A 24542-nucleotide genomic window follows, 5' to 3' on the forward strand; every position below is an offset into this window, starting at 1 on the left:
TCAGGCACCTGGGAACTAGTGGCAAGCAAACTGACACTGTGGGAGCCAACCCAGGGCAAAGCCAGGAAAGGCAAGAAGCGCACTGCGGTGCCACAGCTTAGCTAACAACACTGTAGAGCTCAAGACCCTGATGTTAGATATAGGGTGTGGAGGGCAGCGATTCAGGAGTCCCGAGTTGGTGTTGGCTGGACCGCATTCTTGCATCGCATCGCTTATATCTATATTTGTTCTATTTAACCTCTCTCGCTCTACCTCTATCCTCTGTTCTCACAGAATACTACAAAATGATGGAGCGTGAGAATTTCCCCCACTGCTTTACACCTGTAAACTGTCATGGGACATGATAAACTGATTCCGATTCTACCTAAAGGTCACCGGTCTAGTATGCTGAATGTTCTGTTAATCGGTTGATCAATTTATTTGATTTCACCCCTTAATATGCGTTCCTATAAAGCAACGATAAAATGCACATCATGGTACGGACGGCTGCATGCTAGCAATGCATGATGCTACGGTTGCTAACGAGGAAAAACTGTGTCACTGTTCCTGTCATTTTTAGGCCTGTGACACAACGTCAGCGAAATGCCTGAAATATCAACCGTGTCCCCGTGTGTGTGTGTGTGTGTGTGTGTGTGTGTGTGTGTGTGTGTGTGTGTGTGTGTGTGTGTGTGTGTGTGGGACAGCTGTCTGGTCCCCTGTCACTGTTACTGGGGCCCCCCTGGCTGTCACTGTCCCGGGCTGGAATTCCATTGACATGATGTGACAGTAATGTCCCCATGGAGGTGTGCCTGTGTGTGTACCCTCGAAGAGGTGAAGAAATAACAAGTCCCCAGGTAGTTTGACACAGAATATAAAACGATAAAGATCCTTCTCTAGGATAGTTTCTAGGCCTTAAATCAGGTCCCCACCCCAACCTTGGATCCCATTTGCTCAGTCACTACTGATTCTAAAAACATCTGAAAACAGATGTCGGTAGCCTACTTAAAAACGTTTCTTCACTATTTTACTAGTTCTTTTGTATCTTATCCTTTTGAGAGATACATTTATAGTAATGTATATGCATGATCGGATCGATCGATCGATCAATAAATCAATCACTTTGATTATGTGTCCCTCTCAAGCCAAATCTCCTGCTGCTATGGTTCAATATTGCTTTGAGAGTAGCTTAAAACAGACGCCAGTAGCCTACTTAACAACGGCATTGTAAGGACTCAAATTGTTAACACCCCAGTCTATTCAGAATCAACGCCGATCGTTAACACATTGAATGCCAAAAACGGTCCGGACCGTTTTTGAGGGTCCAAACGAGAAGTGCCGAAAACGGTCCGGACCGTTTTTGACCCAATTCTATTTTTATACATGTGGGCCACGTGGGGCGCTAAAACGAAACTTTGACATCACCCAAAGAGTTTCTGAGAAGAAGAGGCTGGATCTGGCTCCATGTCAAAAATCCTTCCGGTCGGCGTTTTCAATGTTATCTCCTTGACTAAAAGCTTAATATCTCCATTTCTTTTTAATGTGGTGGAAACGAGCCGTTTTCGATCGGCGATCACGCTGCAATGGAGGGTCGCGTTGGAAATATTATTGTTCCAGGCGTTAGTCGGGACCCTCCGCCGTCTCGCACGCACGCTTTGTTTACATGCACTTCCGCGTCCGAGCTTCTCACAGCACGAAACGTTTAACGCAAGTGGATGGAAGAAATGCAGGCACTCAACGTATAATATTTTAATAAACCTCTGGCACCCAATGTGTTAACAAGTCATCAACACATTGTGAACAACTCACCCCCCCCCCAGTCTCAACCAGAGCAAGACACTGTGTCATATAACCCCGCCGTGTCACCGTGTCATAGCCCACCCCCCTCCCTGTCTCATCAATGTCTCAACAAGGTGCAGATTACAATTACAATATGACAGCTAGGCTACAATGACCAGATAATTTCCTATCCCTCATTCACCTGAAAGGGTGCATAATAAGCCTGTTACTACTGTGTTACTGCTTACACCACGTTGAATAATGGATCAATATTGAATGGGTTACTTCACCCATACCCCCTCACCCATCACATTTGGAACCGTTCCCGGAACGAGGTTTCAGAGCTGGTATATGTGGACTTTCACGACTGCTATACGATTACAAAACCGGTGGTTCTCAAACGTTGCAATTTCAAGGACCACCATAACTTACGGGTCCATTTGGTTCCATTTGTACAATCTCAGAGTTACAGGCCTATAAAAGGGTCAATTTGGAACCCCTTCAAGTTACACAGAGGGTCCTTGAACCTCCCTATCGAGAAGCATTAAAATGATACGTATGCAATACTGTATGTATGATTGAATTTGTGTTTATCAAAAAAGTTTAATGAAGGCCAAAATAATATAGATATTTTTTTAAATATAGTTTTAGACTAAATAAATAAATCTAGGGAACAGGAGTGGCTAAAAATCCTAAAGCATTGGTTCTCGAAGTGGGGTCTGGGGACCCCCAGGGGTCCTTGAGGGAGTTCCAGGGGGTCCCCAGCTATATGATAGATAGTTAGGAACCAAATTGACCCTTATGGGTCTGTAACTCAGAGAATGTACATTTGTACACTCTCAGAGTTAAATTAACATTGATTTTACTATATAAATTGGGGTCCCAGAGATAGATATGCCATTAAATGGGGGTCCGTAGCCTAAAGCATGTCAAACTGGGGGCCCTTGAAATTAAAATGATTGAAAATCACAGCTAGAGCGGTAATCTTCTCTTACGGGGGTCCTTGGCATATCTTTTCAAACGGGGGTCCGTGGGCTAATAAGTGTCAATTTGGGGGTCCTTGACGTGAAAAGGTTTGAGAACCACTGTCCTAAAGGATTCCCAACCCTGAGTGTGTTTTCGGCCCCGCTGTTGCGTTCCTCTGTGCCGTTCCGTCAACAGCTGAGAGCCTTTCAACAGAACATCTTGTCATTCCACTCTGCCACTCTCTGCTCTTTTTCCCAGCCCCCGGGGCCGAGCCAGCCGGGAGGAGGAAACAAGGGTCCTGGAGCCCCACACACACACGCATGGGCTAAATATAACCCCCTGCCATAAAAGGACCAATAAATCACAGGCTGAATAGCAGCAGGGGACCAAGGAAGGGACTGAGAGAGAGAGAGAGAGGAGAGGTCCTGAAGAATTCCACTGTAAAACACTCCAAAACATCTCGGCTGAGATGAGCACACAGAACACTTCCTGTCGGGCTGACCCACCAACAAAACACTTCCTGTGCAGTCTACTGGGCTCCGGTGTCACTGAGTTTAGGACGTGTTACTGTTTGTTGTTCCACTCAGGTCCAGAGACCAGCCACTTGGAGCCGGCCACGGCTGCAAGTGGCTGGCCAGGGCTCCAGAATACATTTTTAGTCAGCTGCACCTAGGTGCACCCTCATATAGTATATCGTCGCTGTCGGGCAGAAACCTCCCATCTCCATATTCTAACTTTGAGTTTTTTCGTAAATCAATGCCCTACAGCGTCACACAAAAGCATTACAAGTATCACGTCCACAAGCTCAAGCATTAAAAGTAGCAGATCCACAACTATGAATCCTGAAAAGTAACAGGACATACATACTGTATGAGGTTTCCACTGGACAGAGATGATAATGCTGGCGCACCTATGAAAAGGTTAGGCGCACCGGGTCTGTCTTGTGTGTTTATTTGTGGGTGGGTGCAGCAAAAAATCTAAAATCCCTAAATTCCCTACCAAAATGTCACCCACACACACACATTGGACTTTGATAAAAGGTCATTCCGTGGCCGGACTTTTTTTCCCCCCACAATAATCGTGACATGTAATTTTCATATTGTCCCATCTCACTGTCCCATCGCTGGACATTTCAGGGTTTCATACCACGATGCTGTCTCACACAAATGTACATGACATGTACATGGCTCTGGTTACCATGGTTCAATGCGTGGCACGTCCCATGTGGAACGCAGCACCTGCATAGCGACGCAGCGCTAATGTACGCTCATACACAATGGACTGACATTCAATGCATTCCATGATGTGATCCCGCTTCAAGTACAATGCACTCACATGGGCTGTCCTCCTGGGGCGCACACTCTCTCTCTCGCTCTCTCATTCTCTCTGCTTTCACTCTACCTCTATCCTCTCTCTTCTCACGGAATACTACAAAATGATGGAGGGCGCACAGAAAAAAAAACTATTTCACCCGCTTCTTTACATCTGTGGAAAGGGCAACAGGTCTAGTTTGCTAAATGTTCAATTGATAGGTCTGTTTGATTGATTGATTGATTGATTGATTGAATGAATACTTTATTAACAGTTTGCAAAAAAAAAGCACCGGAAAGTACAGTTCAATACAAGGTCTGCTAAGAGGATTTTAAACCCAAGAAAGCCTATGGCTTGTTTCCATTAGGGTCCTTTGTACTCAATTCATCGAAACATTAATGACAGACAAATATACACGAATGCACTACTATGCGGGTGGATCATTCGATTAAACGTTTCACCCCTTATATTCACATACTGTATGCACGCACACACGTTTTTATTACTATACTTGATAGGACATCAACATTGTAGGAGGACGATTTTATGAATGCCATTTTTACAATATTTTGCCATTTTTATCCCTAAGGCTGAAGCCTAAAGGCGGAAAAAGATTTTTCGGTGTGCAACACTTCAGTATAAATCAGGCTCTGATAACCATCTCTTTCTGTAACCCCTAAATCTAACCTCTAAATGCCTAATCCTACACCCAATCTGTAAGCTTCACTCCCCAAATCAGTTTTAACCGTAAAACAGTAATTTATCTTACTATCTTATAACAAGAAAATTGTCCTCACAAATTCAACTATGCTTGTGGGGAACATTTGGCCGTCAAAGTATAGTAATACAAGTACACACACACACCTTCCTGAAATAGCCGGGAGCTTATTTTGGCCTAGCGGTGCAGGTTGGGTTCTTTGTTTGGTTTCAGGGAGGATATCCTGTCCCTGTCCCCAAGCCCTGGCTGTCCTGATTACCACACTGAGACTGACACACACACACACACACACACACACACACACACACACACACACACACACACACACACACACACACACACACACACACACACACACACACACACACACACACACACACACACACACACACACACACACACACACACACACACACACACACACACACACACACAAAATCAGGAACTTTCCATTTCCTACCACCCCGCACACACACACACATCAGCCTTCCCATTGTCCACAGACACACCGACAAACAGAATGTTGCAGATCTGATCCCTAAACTCTGTCCCAGATGTAATCTCCACATTATATTAGGTTTTAATCTACTACACTCTATTTTATCTAACTAATTAATGTACTGGATGGTCAGCGTGGATCACAATGCAGATACATTTACTGACACACAATGTACAGATTAACCCATTAACCCCCCACCTGAAATTGTTTTGTGCCAGAGACACCCCAGAAGAGAAGATTTGTGTTTTTCAAGGTACAGTACAAGCTCACAGCATGGCACGAAGTGACGCGCTGTGAGCTTGTACATCTGCCAATTCCGAGAACCACTGTTGCTATAAAACCTAAAATTACACAGATGTTTTCCCGGTTTTAATGGGTTAATGTATACGCCATTGCGCGAGTGTGTCGATTTCGTTGTCGACTTGTAGATCTGTTCTTTTTGTGCAAGCTACAACAACCATCATACTCCCCGACGGAGAATACGTGACGCTTACATGAGTTTCACATTCAACGCTACAACTCCAATCACCCATACACATGACATAATGTACAGGATGTGATGTCACTCTCTCTCCTGTGTTGTTTAGGATGTGAAGCTGGTTGAGCTTAGATAAGAACCATACAGTGTTCAGGGCAGACAGACAGACAACTAGACAGACAGACAAATAGACAGACAGACTCATGTCCTTCAGAAGATAAGAAGTGTGTGCATGTGCATGTGCATGTGCATGTGCATGTGCATGTGCATGTGCATGTGCATGTGCATGTGCATGTGCATGTGCATGTGCGTGCGATCTGAACTGGTCGGGTTCCAGCAGAATGTCTTTTTTTAAAGTGTCTCCAGAGCATTGAAAACAGTGTGAAACAGTGTGAATCAAGGTCCACAGAGACACCAGGACTTTGTGCGTTGAAGATAAAAGTAGCAGGTGACAATGAACGAGGACACACCTCTATCTACTGTACCACGTCCAACCAAAGGCCTACAGAGAGTGGCACGTACAGGCCCAGTGCATCGTGGGAGGTGAGCTTCCCGCCACCCTCCAGGTAATAGACGACTGCAGTGGTGGAAAGTACATTTACTTAAGTACTGTGCTTAAGTAAAATGTTGAGGTATTTGTACTTTACTTGAGTATTTCCAATTTCCAATACTTTTACTTCTACTACACTGCATTTCAGAGGAAAATATTGTACTTTTACTCCACTACAATTATTTGAAAACTTTAGTTACTAGTTACTTTCCAGATGCAGTTTTGGACTTATGAGGTTTCCACCCGACAGAGATGATACGTTTATGCTTTGTGTATATGATGTAGACATCTTATTTTTATTGATTTTTCCTCCTTGCTCCCCGACAAAAACACACAAAATCTAATTTCACCCACTGTTTTACACCTGTAAACCTGTGATGTGACAATAAAGCTTATTCTGATATCCAAAAGCCAAACCACCAGATTTGTTAACAGAGCAGCGTTTCCACCCGTCTACCTTCACTCCTCACTGTCAGGTGATAGAAATGGCGAGGAGGACAGTGTGCTTCCTCAGACATGTGTTAATGTCCCGAATGGTGAGCACATGATTCCCCACAGCTACATTCCCTCTACTTACTTCTGCATCAATATCTCTGAACATACTGGCAGTATAATGTGCAACCTCCATCCTTCAATCCATCTTTCCATCCATCTAGGGATGGGATTATAATTGTTATCTAAATAAAAAATGCGAACAGAAATCATATCCCAGAGATAAAAATGTATCATGATATTGACTTGTCCTTTGCCATACACTGGAACTGAGTTGACTTGGCTCTGTACTTGGACTGCTTTTTTCCCCATCTACGCCAAATCTCTTTGCCAAAAATAGCAGATCTACAAGCTCACAACGTGTCATGTTTTGTTGTTCAATCAATCCCCGGTTCCCCCTGGGTTAGTGTCAAAGTGTCCTTGAGCAAGACACTGAACCCCTAACTGCACCCGATGAGCAGGTTGGTGCCTCGCATGGTTTCCTCTGTCGTCGGTGTGCGAATGTGTGTGTGAATGGCACATTGTAAAGTGCCTTGATAAAGACACAATATAAATGCACCATGTATTGATTTATTTACAGACAGTAGTAGAGCTGAGGGTGCACTTAGAAGTGCACAGCATTTTCAGGCAGACCAGTTTGGTTGTTTGTTTCCGCACCAGAGTTTGAACGTGTGTATTCTACTCTCCAAACGAAACGGAGCAAACACAACATGGCTGGATTAGAACGGAGCAAACAGGGTAGGTATGAACACACAACCATGTCTGGAGAGTGGAGAGTTATTTACTAGTATCATTACAGTTATCTAACTGTGTCTAACACACACACACACACACACACACACACACACACACACACACACACACACACACACACACACACACACACACACACACACACACACACACACACACACACACACACACACACACACACACACACACACACACACACACACACACATCATCATGTGCGCACACAGGATGTGAAGTATGTGTCCCTACACCTATTTTAGGGTGAGAAACATGGCTTACATACGGAGAGGTGTGTGTGTGTGTGTGTGTGTGTGTGTGTGTGTGTGTGTGTGTGTGCATGTGTAAACAGCTGTGTAGTAATGTAGCTTAGATGTCAGAACAGAGGTGGAGAGTTACACACACATTACATAGGGCGATGTAACTATCCTTGTAGTGTACACACACACACACACACACACCTCAGGAGGATCAACAGTGAATAGCTGTCTACAGGACTGAAAGAGTGGCTTCAATTATGTGTCTCTCCTACACTGTCTCCCTCTTAGCTCTCCTACTGTATGTCTTCCTCTCAGCTCTCCTACGGTCTGTCTCTCTCTCAGCTCTCCTACGGTCTGTCTCTCCAACACTGTCTCCCTCTCAGCTCTCCTACTGTCTGTCTCTCCAACACTGTCTCCCTCTCAGCTTTCCTACTGTCGGTCTCTCCAACGCTAATCTGAGTTCCCAGAAGTTTTTCGCCTCGCATACAAACGGGAGCGGCGAGGAACTTCTGGGCCAGAGCCCTGGTATTTGTGGGCGGGATGTAACTTACGCTCAGAATCTGAGCGGACACGCCTCTTACCGGTGCAACTCGTCTAAAAAGTCCGACGAGAGGCAAACAGCAGTACACAACAATGGCGGCCGCAATTTCTCAAGGGGAAATTGCTTCCCGTCGCTCCTATTTACATGCAACACCCACTGCATGTGGATCCCGCCTCCTTTTCTTCATTGGCTGTTGATTTGAATCAGAACACAGTGGCCGCGCCCCTGTTGTTCAGGCTTTGAGCCGAAGCCTCCCAGACTACTCCAACGCTGTCTCCCTCTCAGCCCTCCTACGGTCTGTCTCAATCTCAGCTCTCCTACTGTCTGTCTCTCCTACACTGTCTCCCTCCAAGCTCTCCTACTGTCCGTCTGTCCTACACCGTCTTCCTCTCAGCTCTCATACTGTCTGTCTTTCCTACACCATCTCCCTCTCAGCTTTCCTACTGCCTGTCTATCCAACAGTGTTTCAATTTGATTCAAAGGAGATTTATTGGCATGAGAAATTATGTTTACATTGCCAAAGCAAGTGTCAAGTAAAAACAATCAAACAAACTTGTATTTACAATTTAAGGGTAATAAAGAAATGTGTAAACAAAGGTATGTGACATTTTTCTCTTCTTACTCGCGAGACACCGTTGCGCGAGTAAGTATGCAGGCAAGTATAAACTTGGCGTAAAGCTTTTGTAAACAAATACCAGCAAAATATTTTCTTCCCTCTCTCAGCTCTCCTACTGTCTGACTAGAGGGACAGTTTTTGTCTTTTAAAGCCATACCAGCCTTTAATTAGCAGGGATTTGGTGCGTCATTAATCAATGAAATGACATATGAAGACACGCTCTCTCTCTCGGATGCAGGCTGCTAATCCAGATTAATTTCATGGATGATGACGGTCCCACTCACTGAGCGTGCTCAGGGCAGAGCAGCGCGCGTGCCGAGGGGAAGGGGGAGGGGCGTAAATCCATTTTAATAAGCTTACAGCAGACACATTTCTTTCTGCCACTCGCATCCTGTCAACACTTTCTGTGGAATCAAAGCCCCAAACACCACAATAATCTGCGCTATGATCCTAATCTCTGCAATGGAAAGTGTGTGACATTGATGTAGTCGTTATTGGGAGTCGTTATTTATCGCAGTGAGATGGTGATGGTTCAATTACTTGTTGCTCAAAAGCACTTTGACACAACACATGGACACACAGGCTGGTGCGAGTGTGTGTGTGTGTGTGTGTGTGTGTGTGTGTGTGTGTGTGTGTGTGTGTGTGTGTGTGTGTGTGTGTGTGTGTGTGTGTGTGTGTGTGTGTGTGTGTGTGTGTGTGTGTGATAGTTTGGAAGTGACAAATGAGTAATCTAAATCTACATTTAACCACTTATGGCCTATATATACATTGCTAAAACGAGGAGTATTTTCTGTTTATTAAAGGACTGGAGAGACAGGGAGACCCGTTATTGAACAAACACTCACTCTATAGCAATGATTAATATCACAATATAACGCTATTTCACACTTATTTTAACCAATATATTTACACCACCCTACAACTTTCAATTTAGGCATTTAGCAGACGCTCTCATCCAGAGTGACTTAAAAGTGTTCATTGAACTAGTCAATAAACAGGTAAAATAAATAATCATATAAATAGAGTGCAGAGAGAAGACTAGTGCCTCAGGGAGACTAGGATACAGGGTAAACATTTGTGGTCGGGAAAGGGGGGCGGCAAAAAACCTAGCAATCAAAACAAACATGAGGCCAAGTGACCACGGTATGTCTGCATAGAATCGCTAGCATTAATCGAAAGAAAAAGGTGGCAAGACGGGGTACAGGCAGGGCGAAGTGCTATACCTGCGAGATCATTTGTTGCAGCGCTGAGAGACTGTGTGAATGTGATGCACATTGTAAAGTGCCTTGATAAAGACACTATATAACCCACCCAAGACCGGGAACGCATCTGTGTAACCACACACAGATATTCAAAAACAGCAGATATACAAGCTCATAGCTACGAGCTTGTAGATCTGCTATTTATTTGTTTCAATCGTGAAAATGCGTGCAAATCTTTGAATGTGGATATATTTTTTAAAGCGAACATTTTACTCAAATCTTTGCTTCTGGGGATTCTACAAATGTATTCTAAATCCTAACAGTTAGAGAAAAATAACTTATGTTGCTATATATATATATATATATATATATATATATCAGTGGTTCTCAAACTTTTTCATCTTGGATCCTCAAAATTATATGCATTTGTCTGCAGACCCCCCCCCCCCCATCTCAAAATATGTTGTTCCAGGGAGCAGACCTACAAGCTCATAGAGCTCTATCTATGAGTTGTCAGATGGGGGGGTCCGCGGCTAAATACATATCATTTTGGGGGTCCTTGGCATAAATACATTTTGAGAACTATACTGATTTAGAAGGCATTTGTAGAATCGGCCTCAGGTCAGAGAGAAACTAGAGATGGACAGATAAGACAGCTGTCCTGTTGTTTGACAGATGGACAATGCCATCATTCAAAGTCTCAGACAACAAGACCTTCTTCTTCAGACCAAAAGCCAACCTAAATGTGTTATAACACGTGTTAAAAAACGCGTTATGACAGTCTGCTGACTGCGAGGTTTGTTCCTTACGCTTTGATGGGCGCAGCTGATGTGAGAGTCCAGGACAATAGGCACAAGAGTGACAGCACACACCGCCCGTTTGCTGCGAAGAATTGGTTCAATATTTATAAGACCCACAGGCACACTAAAGGACGACTTCGCCAATGTTCACCAACCTATCTTCATATAATTGGTCCTCACTAATGCTCATTATAGCATGGTACGATTTTTGTCTACCCCTCTGCGTCTCAGCGGACGGCTGTGGACAGTTCAGAAACCCGCAGGCGCCTACCAGTGACATCATGGATGGGGAATGATCCAAGCTAATAGAAACGGCCGGCTTTCTGAACCTGGAGACTTAGCATGCTATAATGCAAGCCATCATTCTCCCGATAATAAAAATCTAATTTTATTTTTTCTTCCTGCCTATGATGATGTCACTGGTAGGCAGGTTTCTCAAGTGTCCACAGCCCTCCTATAATGAGACACAGGCCGAGTAGAAGAAAATAGTACCATTTCATCATGAACATTAGTGAGGAAAACGGGTGAAGTCGTCCTTTAACCACTTTCAACCTGGCCTCCGCATGGATTAAGGCAAAAACAAAATCTCACGACATAATGTTTGTATGACCAAGTGCGATTTGTGAAACAGTGCTAAAAGGAGCCAACACACACACTAGCGCTGTTTCCTAAACAGTTTGCAAGCTCTGAATGCGTCGCAGACGCATTGAGAGCTTGTAGATCGGCTATTTTCGTTGTGCAACATGCTTCCATAAAGACATGCTGGCTTCTATGGATTCCAAATGACTGAAATCAGTCGTGGCGACTGAGAACGTTTAACGGGGCAGTAATTCATGGCAAAACATAAAAAGGTGAAATATGGAGATAACAAGGTTTCTGCTAGCCGCAAGCAACTCCAAATTCTATATTGAATTTCTTGAATCTAGAGTTGCAATACCAACCCTTGACAGCCCATACATCCAAACAGAAAAGTGCCTACCTGCACATTCCGTGCAGGTATAATAATGCAGGAGGCAGCAGGACGTTGAGTTATTGAAAACGAGCGCTTCCAAACTCCAACACTTAGAAAAAATTATCACCTGCACGGAATGTATTGACAGAAAGTAGCTCATACCACGTCTACGGTGGATTTTTATGAAACAAAAACTTTGCAGATAGAAAGACGATAATTCAAGCTTTCCGTACAGCTGCTATGTTGGTGAGTTCAACGTTGTTTAATACAATCAGATAGGACTTTTCTGTTTGGATGTATGGGCTGTCAATGGTTGGTATTGGAACTCTAGATTCAAGAAATTAAAAATAGAATTTAGAGTTGCTTGCGGATAGGTTTCTGCCTGACAATGATACACAAAGTGTATCATTGTCAGTACTCCAGTGGGGGTTTCATCTTAAAAAACAACAACCGGGCGGTTACAGTAAATGACGGTGAGTCGACTGTATACCGTCTGTGAGCTATAACTGAGAAACATGCTCTGTAGATGATTCATTGTTATGAGTAGAACTCTATGTCGTGATGAAACTCCAAAACAAACTGAAGCCACAAATGTCACCAGAAGAACAACAGCAAAACGTGTGTGTGTGTGTGTGTGTGTGTGTGTGTGTGTGTGTGTGTGCGCGTGTGAACACACCCCTCTTGACCACACACACGCACACACATAAAAAGCTCAAGTTCCACACAAGTAAATCTGCTATTGTCTATAATGACCCTGTCTGTCTGTGTGAACTGTTATTTTACATGTTAGAGGTGCTTGCTTATATGTACAAATGTTGATTATTAGTGTTGATTATGTATAAAGGGTTCATTATTTTTACATATGCAACCCTTCAATACATGATACACTTCAAATTAGACCTTTTTTTTACATAATCAATGGTTATACATTATACTTTATACATCATTCATACATAATCAATAGTTGTACAAAATCAATAGATAGCTATACATAACATGTTATGCATGATTTATGTATAAGTGGTATGTATGTGTTGATTATGTATGTGTTTATTAAGTATAATGAGTTGATGCTATATAAAATGTTGATCATGTGTAAGTTTAGTTAACTGTTGATTCTTAATAAATGTTTGGAATAGAATAGAAATCAGTGGTTCTCAGACCTTTTCAGGTCAAGGACCCCCATCTGAGAATATGATGTGCCAGGGACCCCCAACACAAGATTTGTGTTTAAATGTTGTCAAATTCCAAATATTTCAAAAATGTTTTCAAGATTTCTTTGAAAATAGCCTACCTTCAAGCTCAGCTTGCAGATAGACTCTTAGGCTATAGCCTATAAGAATATAGGGGTTAAAGTGATGCTATATTATCTATTTTGCTGGGGGGGGGGCGGCTGGAACCCCTCAACTCAAGGACCCCTGGGGGTCAGAGGACCCTGCTTTGAGAACCACTGTTATAATTGATTCTTTCTAAGAATTGATTACTGAAAGCTTCAGTATTTCATAGTGTATTTTAAAATCATTATTATTTTTAGAGATGTTATTCCTACCGTGTACTCGTATCCACCCTTGCTGCTGACAGACAGAGTCCTCCAGCAGCCTGTCCACCATGGAGCTGATGCTCCCGGGGAGAGAGTCCCTGATCCCCCCGGGGAAAGAGTCACCGTTCCCGGCCACGCACTCCATCTCCTTGCCGCCGCCGTGGTGGTTCTGATGGTTCTTCTGCTGGCCGTGGAGGAGCCACCGGCCCAGGCCGGCTCTAGTGCAAGCTGGGACGGGTCTGGTGGTCCACAGTGACACCAGACGACGACCACCAGCACCACCTGGGTCTTCTGTCGGTTTAGACCTGGTTTCTATGAAGTCCAGTGTTCTTGGTTGTTTCTTGTTTCTGTCAATTAAACCTGGTTTCTATAAAGTCCAGTGTGTTCCTTGTGGTCGATTTAGACCTGGTTTCTATGAAGTCCAGTGTTCTTGTTGTCGGTTTAGACCTGGTTTCTGTGAAGTCCAGTGTTCTTGTTGTCGGTTTAGACCTGGTTTCTGTGAAGTCCAGTGTTCTTGGTTGGTTCTTGTTGTTGCTACTTGTGGCTAACGCCTCCTGTAGAGAGAACACTAAAAACTAGTATTATTAGACCCTGGAACCAGAACTAGTACTTTAAAACCAGGGGCAATGTCTCTCTGGTGTCATAAACATGAGTGTTATTAATGTTATTGTGAAGTTATTTCGCTGGTATGTCTGCTGTTCTGTCGGTACTTCAGTCGGCTAACGCGTCCTTTAAGAGTGAATACTAGAAACTAGAACCTTTACAAACCCATTAGAACCACAACTAAAGCACTCACACCGGCCGGCTCCCTATTACAGATAATTAGTGTTATTAATGTTATTATGAAGTTATTTCGCCAGGTTTGTGTCGCAGTTCTTCTTCGGTAGGTATAAGTAAGGTAGGTTTAGGTATAAATAAGGTAGGTTGTGTTAGGTTTCTTTCTTTTCTTTCTCCTCCTGTTTTTTTTAGTTGAATTTAAATCCTTTTCGTGTGTTTTTTCAGTTCCTTCGGTTCCGTCGCTTCATTATTGTTTGGTTGTTTTCTTAATTAATCGAATGAAAGAATGTTCATTCGGCTCGTTTCCCACGCTGCCGGACGCCGCGTCCCCGTTTCAGTTCAGTTCAGTTCAGTTACACTGAGAGACACACACACACACACACACACACGCACGCGCACACGCCGTAGGACATGTACACGCACGCACGCACACACACCAGCGTTGCCAGATTTTTTTGCAAGAGAAACAAGCAACCAGGGTCTATGAAAACAAGCCCAAAAGAAGCAGCTATAGCTACATGAGCACTTTGAACCTGTACGCATTGGATATTTGAAAATAGCAGATCTACAAGCTCATTGCGACTCGTTGTGAGCTTGTAGATCTGCTATTTTCAAAAAATATATTGAAGAAAATGAGAAAAATGGTGGAATATTTTTTCAACATTTTAACAACGCAGATCTTGTATGGGGCCTGGGGGTCTCTGGCATAACATATTTTCAGAGGGGGGGGGTCTGCAGATAAATTCATGTTAATTGGGGGGTCCTTGACTTGAGAATGTTTGAGAACCACTGGTTTAAACAACATTAGGAAACAAGCCTAAAATAAGCAACTACATTCTAGAAACAAGCCCAAATATTAAATGATATAATATATGATATATATCATATCATATTTACAAGCAACTTTACAGAAAAACAAGCCCAAAGCTGCTTATAATAAGCAGATATGGCAACACTGACACACACTACCAGGCAGGCGCGCTCCCGACGCCCCCCTCCCTCCTCGTCCTCCTACTGAAGACACGCGGGGACGCGCTTTGGTGGCATTCTAAATATTGCATACATCTAATGTTTCCCATTATTAAATATTGAAAATGCTTTACTGTTTGCTTGTTATAAAATATTGTATGTGTATTATATTAGGCTATGTTAATTGTTCAGAAACTCATGAAAGAAAATACCAAATCTATAGCTCATGGCAACGTTGCATATTGTGAGCTTGTAGATTTGCTATTTTGTTTTTAAATGAAAGTACAAAATAAGGCTCAAGTGGTTCTATCTATCTATCTATCTATCTATCTATCTTATCTATCTATTAATCCTCTTAGCAGACCTTGTATTGAACTGTACTTTCCTTTGCTTATTCATTCATCAAGTATTAATTCAATCAATCAATCAATCAAATGCACTTGTGGTCTTTTATTAATTTCATATATTTTTTTCCCCCTAGGTATTAAAAAGTCTTTCAATTGACACTTAACTGTCATCTGGGATCTGGGGGGGGGGGGGGTGGTGTGTGGTTCAGACCTTGTGGATCCATTCATTCACACAAAGGAGTCTTTCAGTAAACTAACTTCCACAAGGTTAGAAATGTGTGTTTGGCTCCTTCCAGTGCTCACATCAAGCACTGTCTGTACTCCACACACAGCCTGGCCACACACACCCCACACACACACACACACACACACACACACACACACACACACACACACACACACACACACACACACACACACACACACACACACACACACACACACACACGAGCAGGGCAGGCACTGAACCCCTAACTGCTCCTGATGAGCAGGATGGTGCCTTGCGTGGTTTCCTCTGCTGTGTGCGTGTGTGTGTGTGTGTGTGTGTCTTCCCACTGATGTTAGGACAGCAGAGTCACTGCCCATATTTCGCCGCAGGCTGAAAACTCACCTCTTCAGGAAACACTACCCTTCCTCTCTGCCTGACCTACTTGTTGTTAACTAGTTGTACGAACGCTTGTTTTCTATTGCTGTATTGTTTATTGGATTATTGGATTGTTTATTGGATCTTGTTTAGTCGATATACTTATTTGTTTTAGCTCATGCTCATTTGATTTAGCTATTTTGTCTCATCTGTTTAAGGAAATAGGTAGCTGATATATTGCACTTTTACCTTAGCGCTAGGTATACTCTTGGTTGCTTGTTTATGCAGAAAATGCACTAAAGACTTCTGGTGATTAGTAGTTTTCGTTCCCTACCTATGTTGAATACACTTATTGTAACTGGGGGTCCTTGAAATTAAAATGGTTGAGAATCACTGAGAATCACTGAGCCATAAAAATCTTCTTTTATGGGGGTCCTTGGCATATCTTTTCAAATGGGGGTCCGCGGGCTAATAAGTGTCAATTTGAGGGTCCTTGACATGAAAAAGTTTGAGAACCATTGATATAGGAAACATTACTTTGAAATGGGAATAGACAGAACTAAATATACGCTCAAACAGACATAATCACGGATCACTAGGCACCATGTTCTAGAGGGGCCCCCTGATGTGTGGACCCCTGGGTCTGGTCCCAACATGCCTATTCAGGGGTCAGGACTCTGCTTGTAGGCGTTTCATTCTATTCTATTCATTCTTTGCTGTAATTCCATCAATTACGCTACAATTACCGTAGTATAAAGGCCAAGACCACCAGATTTTATGAACCGCTTCCACCCAGGCTACCATCAGACTGTTGAACAAGGCCTGGCCACCCACCACCTGGCCAGGTCAGGCCTGGCCTTGGGCTTGACTTTTCCCTATACGGTAGTTATGGATGTAGTCTGTGGTGTAAAGTAAGTATATTTACTCAAGTACTGTACTTAAGTACAATTTTTAGGTACTTTTACTTTACTGGAGTATTTCCGATTGTCAATGCCTTTACTTCTACTCCACTACATCTCAGGCAAATATTGTGCTTTTACTCCACTACAATTATTTGTAGTGGAGTAAAAGTCCTTCCACGTGCTACTGGGACGTAAGTCGGGGCTTGATCAACCCCGGCTGGATCACCTGGGCGAGGGTGTATGTTGTTGCGAGACCCGAAACACCCGTTGACCCCAGGCTACTAACACTGATGATACGTCCCAGGTGCACCGTGCATCCATGTGATGTTTTCTTTATAGTTAGTGACTCTATTTATAGTGGCTCATAGGAATTAGACTACGTGACTGACAACCAGGAATAGTTTGGTGACCACCGGAGAGACGGGTGACAGCCGGAACGTAGGTGGCATCCCGGGAGTAGTATGGGTTGGCGCCCTAGCCTGTGTCTTCCGTGAGGAAGAAGCCCAACAAATCAACGGTGAGGCCTTTAGGAGGGCCATTCAAGCAAGCCGCAAGTGGAGCCTGCAGTACCACCACGGCCCAAGAAACCATCACGCCAGAAGGAAATGTTTGGATCGGGGCGAGTCTGGTGCAGCGCTCAGGTCCTGGACCTGGTGAGACGAAGGAGGAGCCCGGCCAGGAGGCCACCCACAGAGCCTAGTCCTTTCACCTGTCAGAGCCTTCCCCAGTCCCGGCAGAGTAGTTCCGGCTGGGTCACCTGGGCGAGGATGTTGTTGCGAGACCCGAAATACCTGATGACCCCAGGCTACAACACTGATGATACGTCCCAGGTGCATCCATGTGATGTTTTCTTTATATTTGAAAACTACTACTACTACTACTTTTTAGATTTAGATTATTATTCCAAAACATACATTAACCACTTCAGCCCTATATACATTTTGGCCATTTGAAAATAGCCGATCAACAAGCTCACAATGCATCACGATGCGACGCATTGTGAGCTTGTATCTGCTATTTTCTATAGATTTTTATACATATATTTTATACATTTGAAAACTTGTGAAATGGCACATTCAGCATAATGACTACTTTCTACTTTTGGTACTTGAAGTAGATTTTGATACCAATACTTTTACTCAAGTAAATGTTGAATTCTGGACATTTTCTTGTAACAGAGTATTTCTACATTCCAGTATTGATACTTTTACCTAAGTAAAACATTTGAGTACTTTTTCCACCACTGGCTGTAGCATCATGTGGATTGTACCTGTGAAAGTTACAGACCTTTGTGGTTGAACTGGACAAATGTGCTGATACTCTCTCTGTACCTTAATCTCATGTTCAATAAGCTCACACCTTAATGTCTAACATCATGTGCATACTTGCTATGTTTATGCACCTTATGTCTAACCTCACGTAATACTGTCCCAGCTAGATAATGCTATAATTGCATAATGTTTTGAATTAAAATGTATTCTTTAATTTTACTAACCGATTACATTGATTTGTGTTGCACCCTTAGATCAGACGTTAAAAGGTTAAATGAGCAGTGACAGTGTGCTTGTTCCATCGTGTTATCATCATATTCTTTGAAGTATTGATAAGATGTCTGTGTTCAAGGCCAGACAGCCAGACAGACAGTTGATTCATGTTGCACACATGCCCCAGGGTGTCATAATACAGCAGTGGTTCTCAAACTTTTTCATGTCAAGGACCCCCAAATTATGTTTGGCCTCCGGCCCCCATCTGAAAATGTTTTGTTCCAGGGACCCCCAGTAGAGAAGATTTGTTTAAATGAAATTATTCAAAAGATTTTCTTCAAAGATTTTCAAAAATAGCAGATGTACAAGCTTGCAGCATGGCACAGCCTCCATATAATGAGTTGTTCCCACACAGTGTTTTCCCCCCATAAGACTTTAATCCAAATGTGCAAAAATTTAGATAAAATAATAGAATGGAGACCTTAACTTCACCACTGTAGTGAACACCACTGTAGTGAACTCATTGAAAGTACATGTTCAAACTAGAGGTTCTAAGTAACCAGGGGTTCAAACTGAGCAACTGAGTTTATTTTCACTTTGAAGATCTCTTGCACCCTCTAGTTATGACTTTGTGTCATTGGTCAATCTGTCAGACAGTAGAAAACAAATCAATGATGGTAACAGTTACACTGACACCAATGTCAGTCCCTTGTCTGGGGTCACTTATTAAAAGTATTTTCAAATTCTGCTCTAGGGGAACCTGATATGAAATAGGTTGACATACTCCGTTTCAGTTCAAATTCAATTGTTTGAATGTCATATTTCTTCATGAGAAATAGATTCATAGTTGCATTATTGAAACATTAGAATAGCCACTTTGTTTATTTTGCAACCTGATATTTTCAATTTAATTGCATTAAACTACTTTGGCTGGGGACCCCCTGGAACACCCCCAAAGGGCCCCTCCTGCGGTCCTCAACCCCACTTTGAAAACCCTTGGTCTAGGCTTCTGTTAATTAACCATTTAAACCCTCTAGACTTAGTACACTCTATAGCAATGATCACAATGACAACATAGAGCTTTAACCTTTCAACAACAAAATAAAACATTTCATTCAACCAAAAAACATCACTTACAGCACTTTGAATTCAACTCGCAGCGTAAAATGGCACCAAATTTAGCTTTGTTCCATTTGTACCCTCTGATGAGTTACAGTTGGATATCGACTATGTCGGGTGGAATCCTCACATCTCCAAAACCTTTACTTTTAAGGATTCAAATTCAAAAATAGCATAAGTAGCAGTCGAGCTTGTCGATCTGCTGTGTTTGATGCCTTTGTGTGACGCTGTAGTATGATCAAATAAGGCGTTAATTTACAACACCGAAAAATAGATATGGAGATAAGAGGTTTCCGCCCGACAGAGACGCTATAAATCAGGGGTCTTCAACAGGGGGTCCGGGACCCCTAGGGGTCTTCGGAGTAACTCCAGGGGGTCCGCCAAATCTTTGTGATAGGATTTATTTTTATTTTTATTAACCACTTGAACCCTAGCATCTCTATTCTGATGAAAACATTAGCCGAAAATAGCAGATCTACAAGTTCACAACGCCTCACGCTGCGAGGCGTTGTGTGCTTATAGATCGGCTGTTTTCGGCAAAGAGGTTTGGTGTAGAGGGGAGAAGAAAATCAAGCACCAAGTATTGAAGGTTTAAGAGGTTAAATGTCTGAAATGAACCAAACATATTAATTTACACAGCACTGGTGATAATCAATGAAGCTACCTATGAAATCTATGAAAAAGTGTAATCCGCAACACGATTGTACGCAATGTATGGGGGGTCCCTGCTTCGTCTCTCTCTCAGCTAAGACCCCCCGATATAAATAAATAAAGACGGTGGCCACATCGTGTCCAGTTTATTTTTTATTGCCGTGTTTGACTTGTCTCGAGGCGTCGTTGATCCCGTCCTTGACATCTTTCAGGACGCTGTCCCGCAGCCGCCCCGCCTTACGCCCCGCCTCGCCCAGGTCCTTGGGCAGCTGGGAGGTCTCGGCCCGGATCTGCCTAACGGTGTTTGACCGGGCGGCCTTGGACGCCGCGTCCTTCGCGGCCAGCTGTGCTTTCATCACGGCCCAGGCGGTGAGCTGCGCCGCGCGCCGCATGGGCCGCGACTCGGCAAGCTTCTCCACAACCTTGGCCTGGTTGAGGAAGGCCGAGAGCAGGTACTTCAACACCATCCTGGACCCTACACAGTACACACACACACACAGACACACAGATAATAGATATAGGTAAAATTTAGATGCAGATAGGACCTACACACACATAGATATGAATAGGTCTTCAACAGCAACATCTGAAAGTGATTCGTTGTTGTGAAGTTGTTAAGGGCATGTTAATTTAAATGACTTAGTGATGTCATTACGCGATGATGTCATCATTACATAGTGACGTCATTATGTGACAATGTCGTCATTATGTCACTATGTAATGACGACCCGCCCTAGCAAATCCTGCTGATATTTAGTTTGTGACCCCAGCGTTGAGGAGCCCAAAATGTATATCTGTGTGTATTATGGGCTCTTTCATTATCATTTTTTTAATCCCACGATTTTTGTAACCCATTTTTTCACCCAGAGCCAATTGCCTAAGTTGAATCCTGGGCGCTACTCTACCTCTGCCAGCCTGGGGAGAGCCCCGAACTGAGCTCATGCCTCCTTCAATGCATGAGGAGTGAGCAGGCCGCTTCTTATCACCTGACAGGGGGAGTTTCCCCAGGTGGGACGTAGCGTGTGGAAGGAACATGTTATTCCAACCAGTTCCTTTCCCCTCCATGAGGCGCCCCGGCTGACCAGGGGGAGGCAGTACATAGACCAGGATTACTTTTTTGTGAGGGTACCTACCCTAGGGGACACAGGGAGAAAATGCAAACTCCACACAGAAAGGCCCTTTCGCCAACCCCACCTACTGTAGGGCCAGGGTCACAAACTAAATATCAGCAGGATTTGCTAGTCGATTTCAATCATGTCGTTGCATGATGACACACCTGTTAGTGATGATGTGAAACGGGAAGCGCTGGAGATGTCTCACAGCCCAGGGCTCAAGGGAAGCGCTGGAGATGTCCCTTCAACTGTCAGAGCCCTAAATGAGGAGAAAAAAACATAACAAAATATAACAATACAAAATAAAACCACTGCAACAATCCAGAGCAGCTGGTCTGTCTATGTACATGCATAGACAGGTTGAATAGACGTGACTTTTTCTTTCTGGTATATATATGCTTTTTGCTTCTTTGCACATTTGACACAGCTGCTAAAGATATCTGTGTGAGTGCATGTGACATGAAATGTGTTAACATTGTTTATTATCCCATATGTCTACTTGTAAACGTAATTTAAACAACACATCTGAATGCATCTTATGTATTATATTCACAATATTTGACAATTTTCCTTGTTCTTTTCTATCCCCATTCTTCCCTTTTCTAAAAACTACAAACTGCCTTTATGAAAAAACATTTTAGACCTGTAAATCTGTGATGTGATAACAAAGTTAATGCTGAATTAATCTTATAAATGTGTTGTGACTTGAGAGTCAGAGAAACCCATTCTTCCATTCTTGTGTCATTTAGAGGTGAAATGGGTCACTTTTAGAGCTTTCAGACACTCTTCAAGAGTTGTCAACATTTGAAAACTAGCTAAATGTGTTGCAAAAGAACAATTTCAATGCCATTTCCCTGCTCTTTAGTGCTCTTTAGTGCTATTTAGCACCGTTTTTGTTTAAAATGAAAGAGGAAATCATAACTAAGTATTATTAATAATGAATGAATGGTTGAATTGGTTGATTCTAGGTATAAATCACAACATTGACATACAGTGAACAGCTGAACTCACCTGTCAGTCTGTCTGTCATGAGAATACAGTAAACAAATGGAATACTTCCGCGGTGGTCTTCTTTTTTGGTTTGCAAACCTGGCTTCCATAGTCCTTGCGTTAGCACCATCTACTGGGAGGTAGATGTAGTGTCCACCCAAAGCAATCCAGATATATATATATATATTTTTTAACCAAAGTAAAAGTAGAAAAAACTAAATATAAAAAGTATAAGGCCTGCATTCAAAATATCACTTGAGTAAAAGTACAAAAGTATTGGCAATGCTTCAAAATATAGTTACATTTACAAAAGTAAAAGTACTCCCCTTTTCAAAAATAGTGGATTTACAAGCTCAAAACTGTGAGCTTGTAGATGGGCTGTTTTATAATAGACTAGTATAGTATAGGGCTTAAGTACATTTACTCAAGTACTGTAGCCTACTAAAGTACAATTTTGGTGTAATTTTTATTCACTTGAGCATGTATTTCCATTTTTTGATCATTTATACTCCTACACTCCACTATCTCTGAGGCACACATTTTACGTTTTACTCCAATTATCGTAAAACAGGCCTAATAGGGGTCTTCAACATTTTTCAGGCCAAGGGTCCCATAGCTGAGACAGATGAAGCAATTGTATACATATTGTATAATTATACACATTGTATAAAATTGTGTTGCAGATTATACGTTTTTATAGATTTCGTAGATTTATATTTTCTATGAATATATTGGATTCATGTTAATGTGTATTTATTTCCAGACATTTAACAACTTAAACCTTCAATACTTAGTAAATTTACCTTTGGCTCTGTACTTGGTCTGCTCTTTTTCCTCTCTACACCAAACCTCTTCGCCAAAAATAGCAGATCTACATGCGCTGCGATGCATTGTGAGCATGTAGATCTGCTATTTTTTGTTATCTGTTCCCACCAGAATAGGGATGCTAAGTGGTTTATGTAAAAATAATAATAATAATAATTTCCTATCACGCAAAGATGTGCCCGCCCCCCTCCCGCCTGTTTTAACTCTGAGGACCCCCTAGGGGGTCTTGGAACCCCTGTTGAAGACCCATGTTTTAAAACATTCAAACTTATTTTCTTTTATATATATTTACATTATTTCAAAACAGATATACCAGACATACCTAATCACTTAAGCCTTGCTTTATAATTCAGAAATAAAAATAACTGATCTACAAGCTCACAGGTGCTGTTTGAAATAAAGGTTGTTAGAGTAGGTAGATCTAGCAACAAAACTGCTAAATTGGCAGCAAGTGGGATCGCAATGTATTGAGAGTGAAACATGTATCTCACTTTACAATTAACATCATCTGGCATTGAAGTCTTGTACCAAATGACACACCACAGTCAAAGTATGAAGACACATTTATTATTATTGTTATTATTATGTAACAGCATATCATAGTAAAACAGACAAACATGGAAAAATAGAACCAGTTTTTTTTTTATTAATAAAAAAAAACACAAAAACATCCCACCACCCAAACCTCCAATGTGTCATTTTGATCAGAGCTTTTCATGTTGTAAAATGCTACAAAATGTCTGACATTTTATAGCGCATGTTTAGTAGTTTGTAAACGTTGCATATTTTCAAGTACACTGAGATAATAAACAAACAAAAAAAAGTATTTCTGGCCCGTGGGCACCACCTAGGCTCTAATGTAGCCTGACATGCATTGCGAGTTCGAGTCCCGTTCCCAACTATCTTTACTGCATGTCTCTCCCCATCTCTCTCTCCCTGTTTCCTGTCCATCTCCACTTTATATAATTCCACTATAAATAAAAGGCAGAAAATACCCCCAAAATATATATAAAAAAAAGGCTTTCTTTTGGTTTGGTCTTTTCAAACAAGATTTCATATTTTTTTTAATGTAGTAATCATGAATGGTTTCTATTCCAGCATGCTAACTTCCCAGGAAGAGAAAGGCTGTAGTCTCTATTAGCTTGGAAATCCCCATCGATGATGTCACTGGTCCTGAACTGTCCACACCCCAACAATGAGACACTGGTCCAATTCCAATGTCCGCCCTAAGCCCTCAAGCCCTGCGCCCTCACAGACTGAAATGACGTCAGCTGGGAAGTGCTTGAGGGCGAGAGGCTGCAAGGGCTACAAATGGTATAAAATGAATGGGACAGCACTTTGAAGATGAGTCCT

At 42.5% G+C, this 24542-nt stretch overlaps 2 protein-coding genes across 5 annotated transcripts in view; both read right to left on the reverse strand.

Moving 5' to 3' along the window:
- The window catches only part of rasal2 (RAS protein activator like 2), a 112693-nt gene extending 98153 nt beyond the window's left edge, over nt 1-14540 (reverse strand). The window contains exons 1-2 of one of the 2 annotated variants that reach the window (XM_080439574.1): nt 13920-14540; nt 13440-13877 (exon numbers count right to left, since the gene is read on the reverse strand). In XM_080439574.1, the coding sequence (XP_080295700.1) occupies nt 13440-13575 (136 nt within the window). In that variant the 5' untranslated portion in view covers nt 13576-13877; nt 13920-14540. Of the gene's footprint in view, nt 1-13439 lie in introns of both variants that reach the window. The other variant, XM_080439573.1, reaches the window with a different exon arrangement.
- A 4804-nt stretch (nt 14541-19344) lies between these two features.
- Nucleotides 19345-22414, reverse strand: LOC308093219 (protein NCBP2AS2-like). Of its 3 annotated transcripts, none has more exons than XM_080439475.1 (3): nt 22386-22414; nt 21539-21633; nt 19345-20737 (listed from the first exon to the last, which is right to left on the reverse strand). In XM_080439475.1, the coding sequence occupies exon 3, from the start codon at nt 20727-20729 to the stop codon at nt 20409-20411; it is 321 nt and encodes a 106-aa protein (XP_080295601.1). In that variant the 5' UTR covers nt 20730-20737; nt 21539-21633; nt 22386-22414; the 3' UTR covers nt 19345-20408. The 3 variants fall into 3 exon arrangements, with proteins under 3 accessions (XP_080295601.1, XP_080295602.1, XP_080295603.1); XM_080439476.1 differs by having other exon boundaries at nt 19345-20734; nt 21537-21633; XM_080439477.1 differs by having other exon boundaries at nt 21535-21633.
- Between the last annotated feature and the right edge of the window lie 2128 nt (nt 22415-24542).

This window comes from Gymnoscopelus braueri (genome assembly GCF_963280865.1).
Source record: "Gymnoscopelus braueri genome assembly, chromosome: 10".
In the NCBI taxonomy this organism is placed as follows: domain Eukaryota; kingdom Metazoa; phylum Chordata; class Actinopteri; order Myctophiformes; family Myctophidae; genus Gymnoscopelus; species Gymnoscopelus braueri.

What these genes read in the sequence shown, in the direction of transcription:
- LOC308093219 (XM_080439475.1), bottom strand. Translation starts at nt 20,729, where the DNA reads ATGGTGTTGAAGTACCTGCTCTCGGCCTTCCTCAACCAGGCCAAGGTT.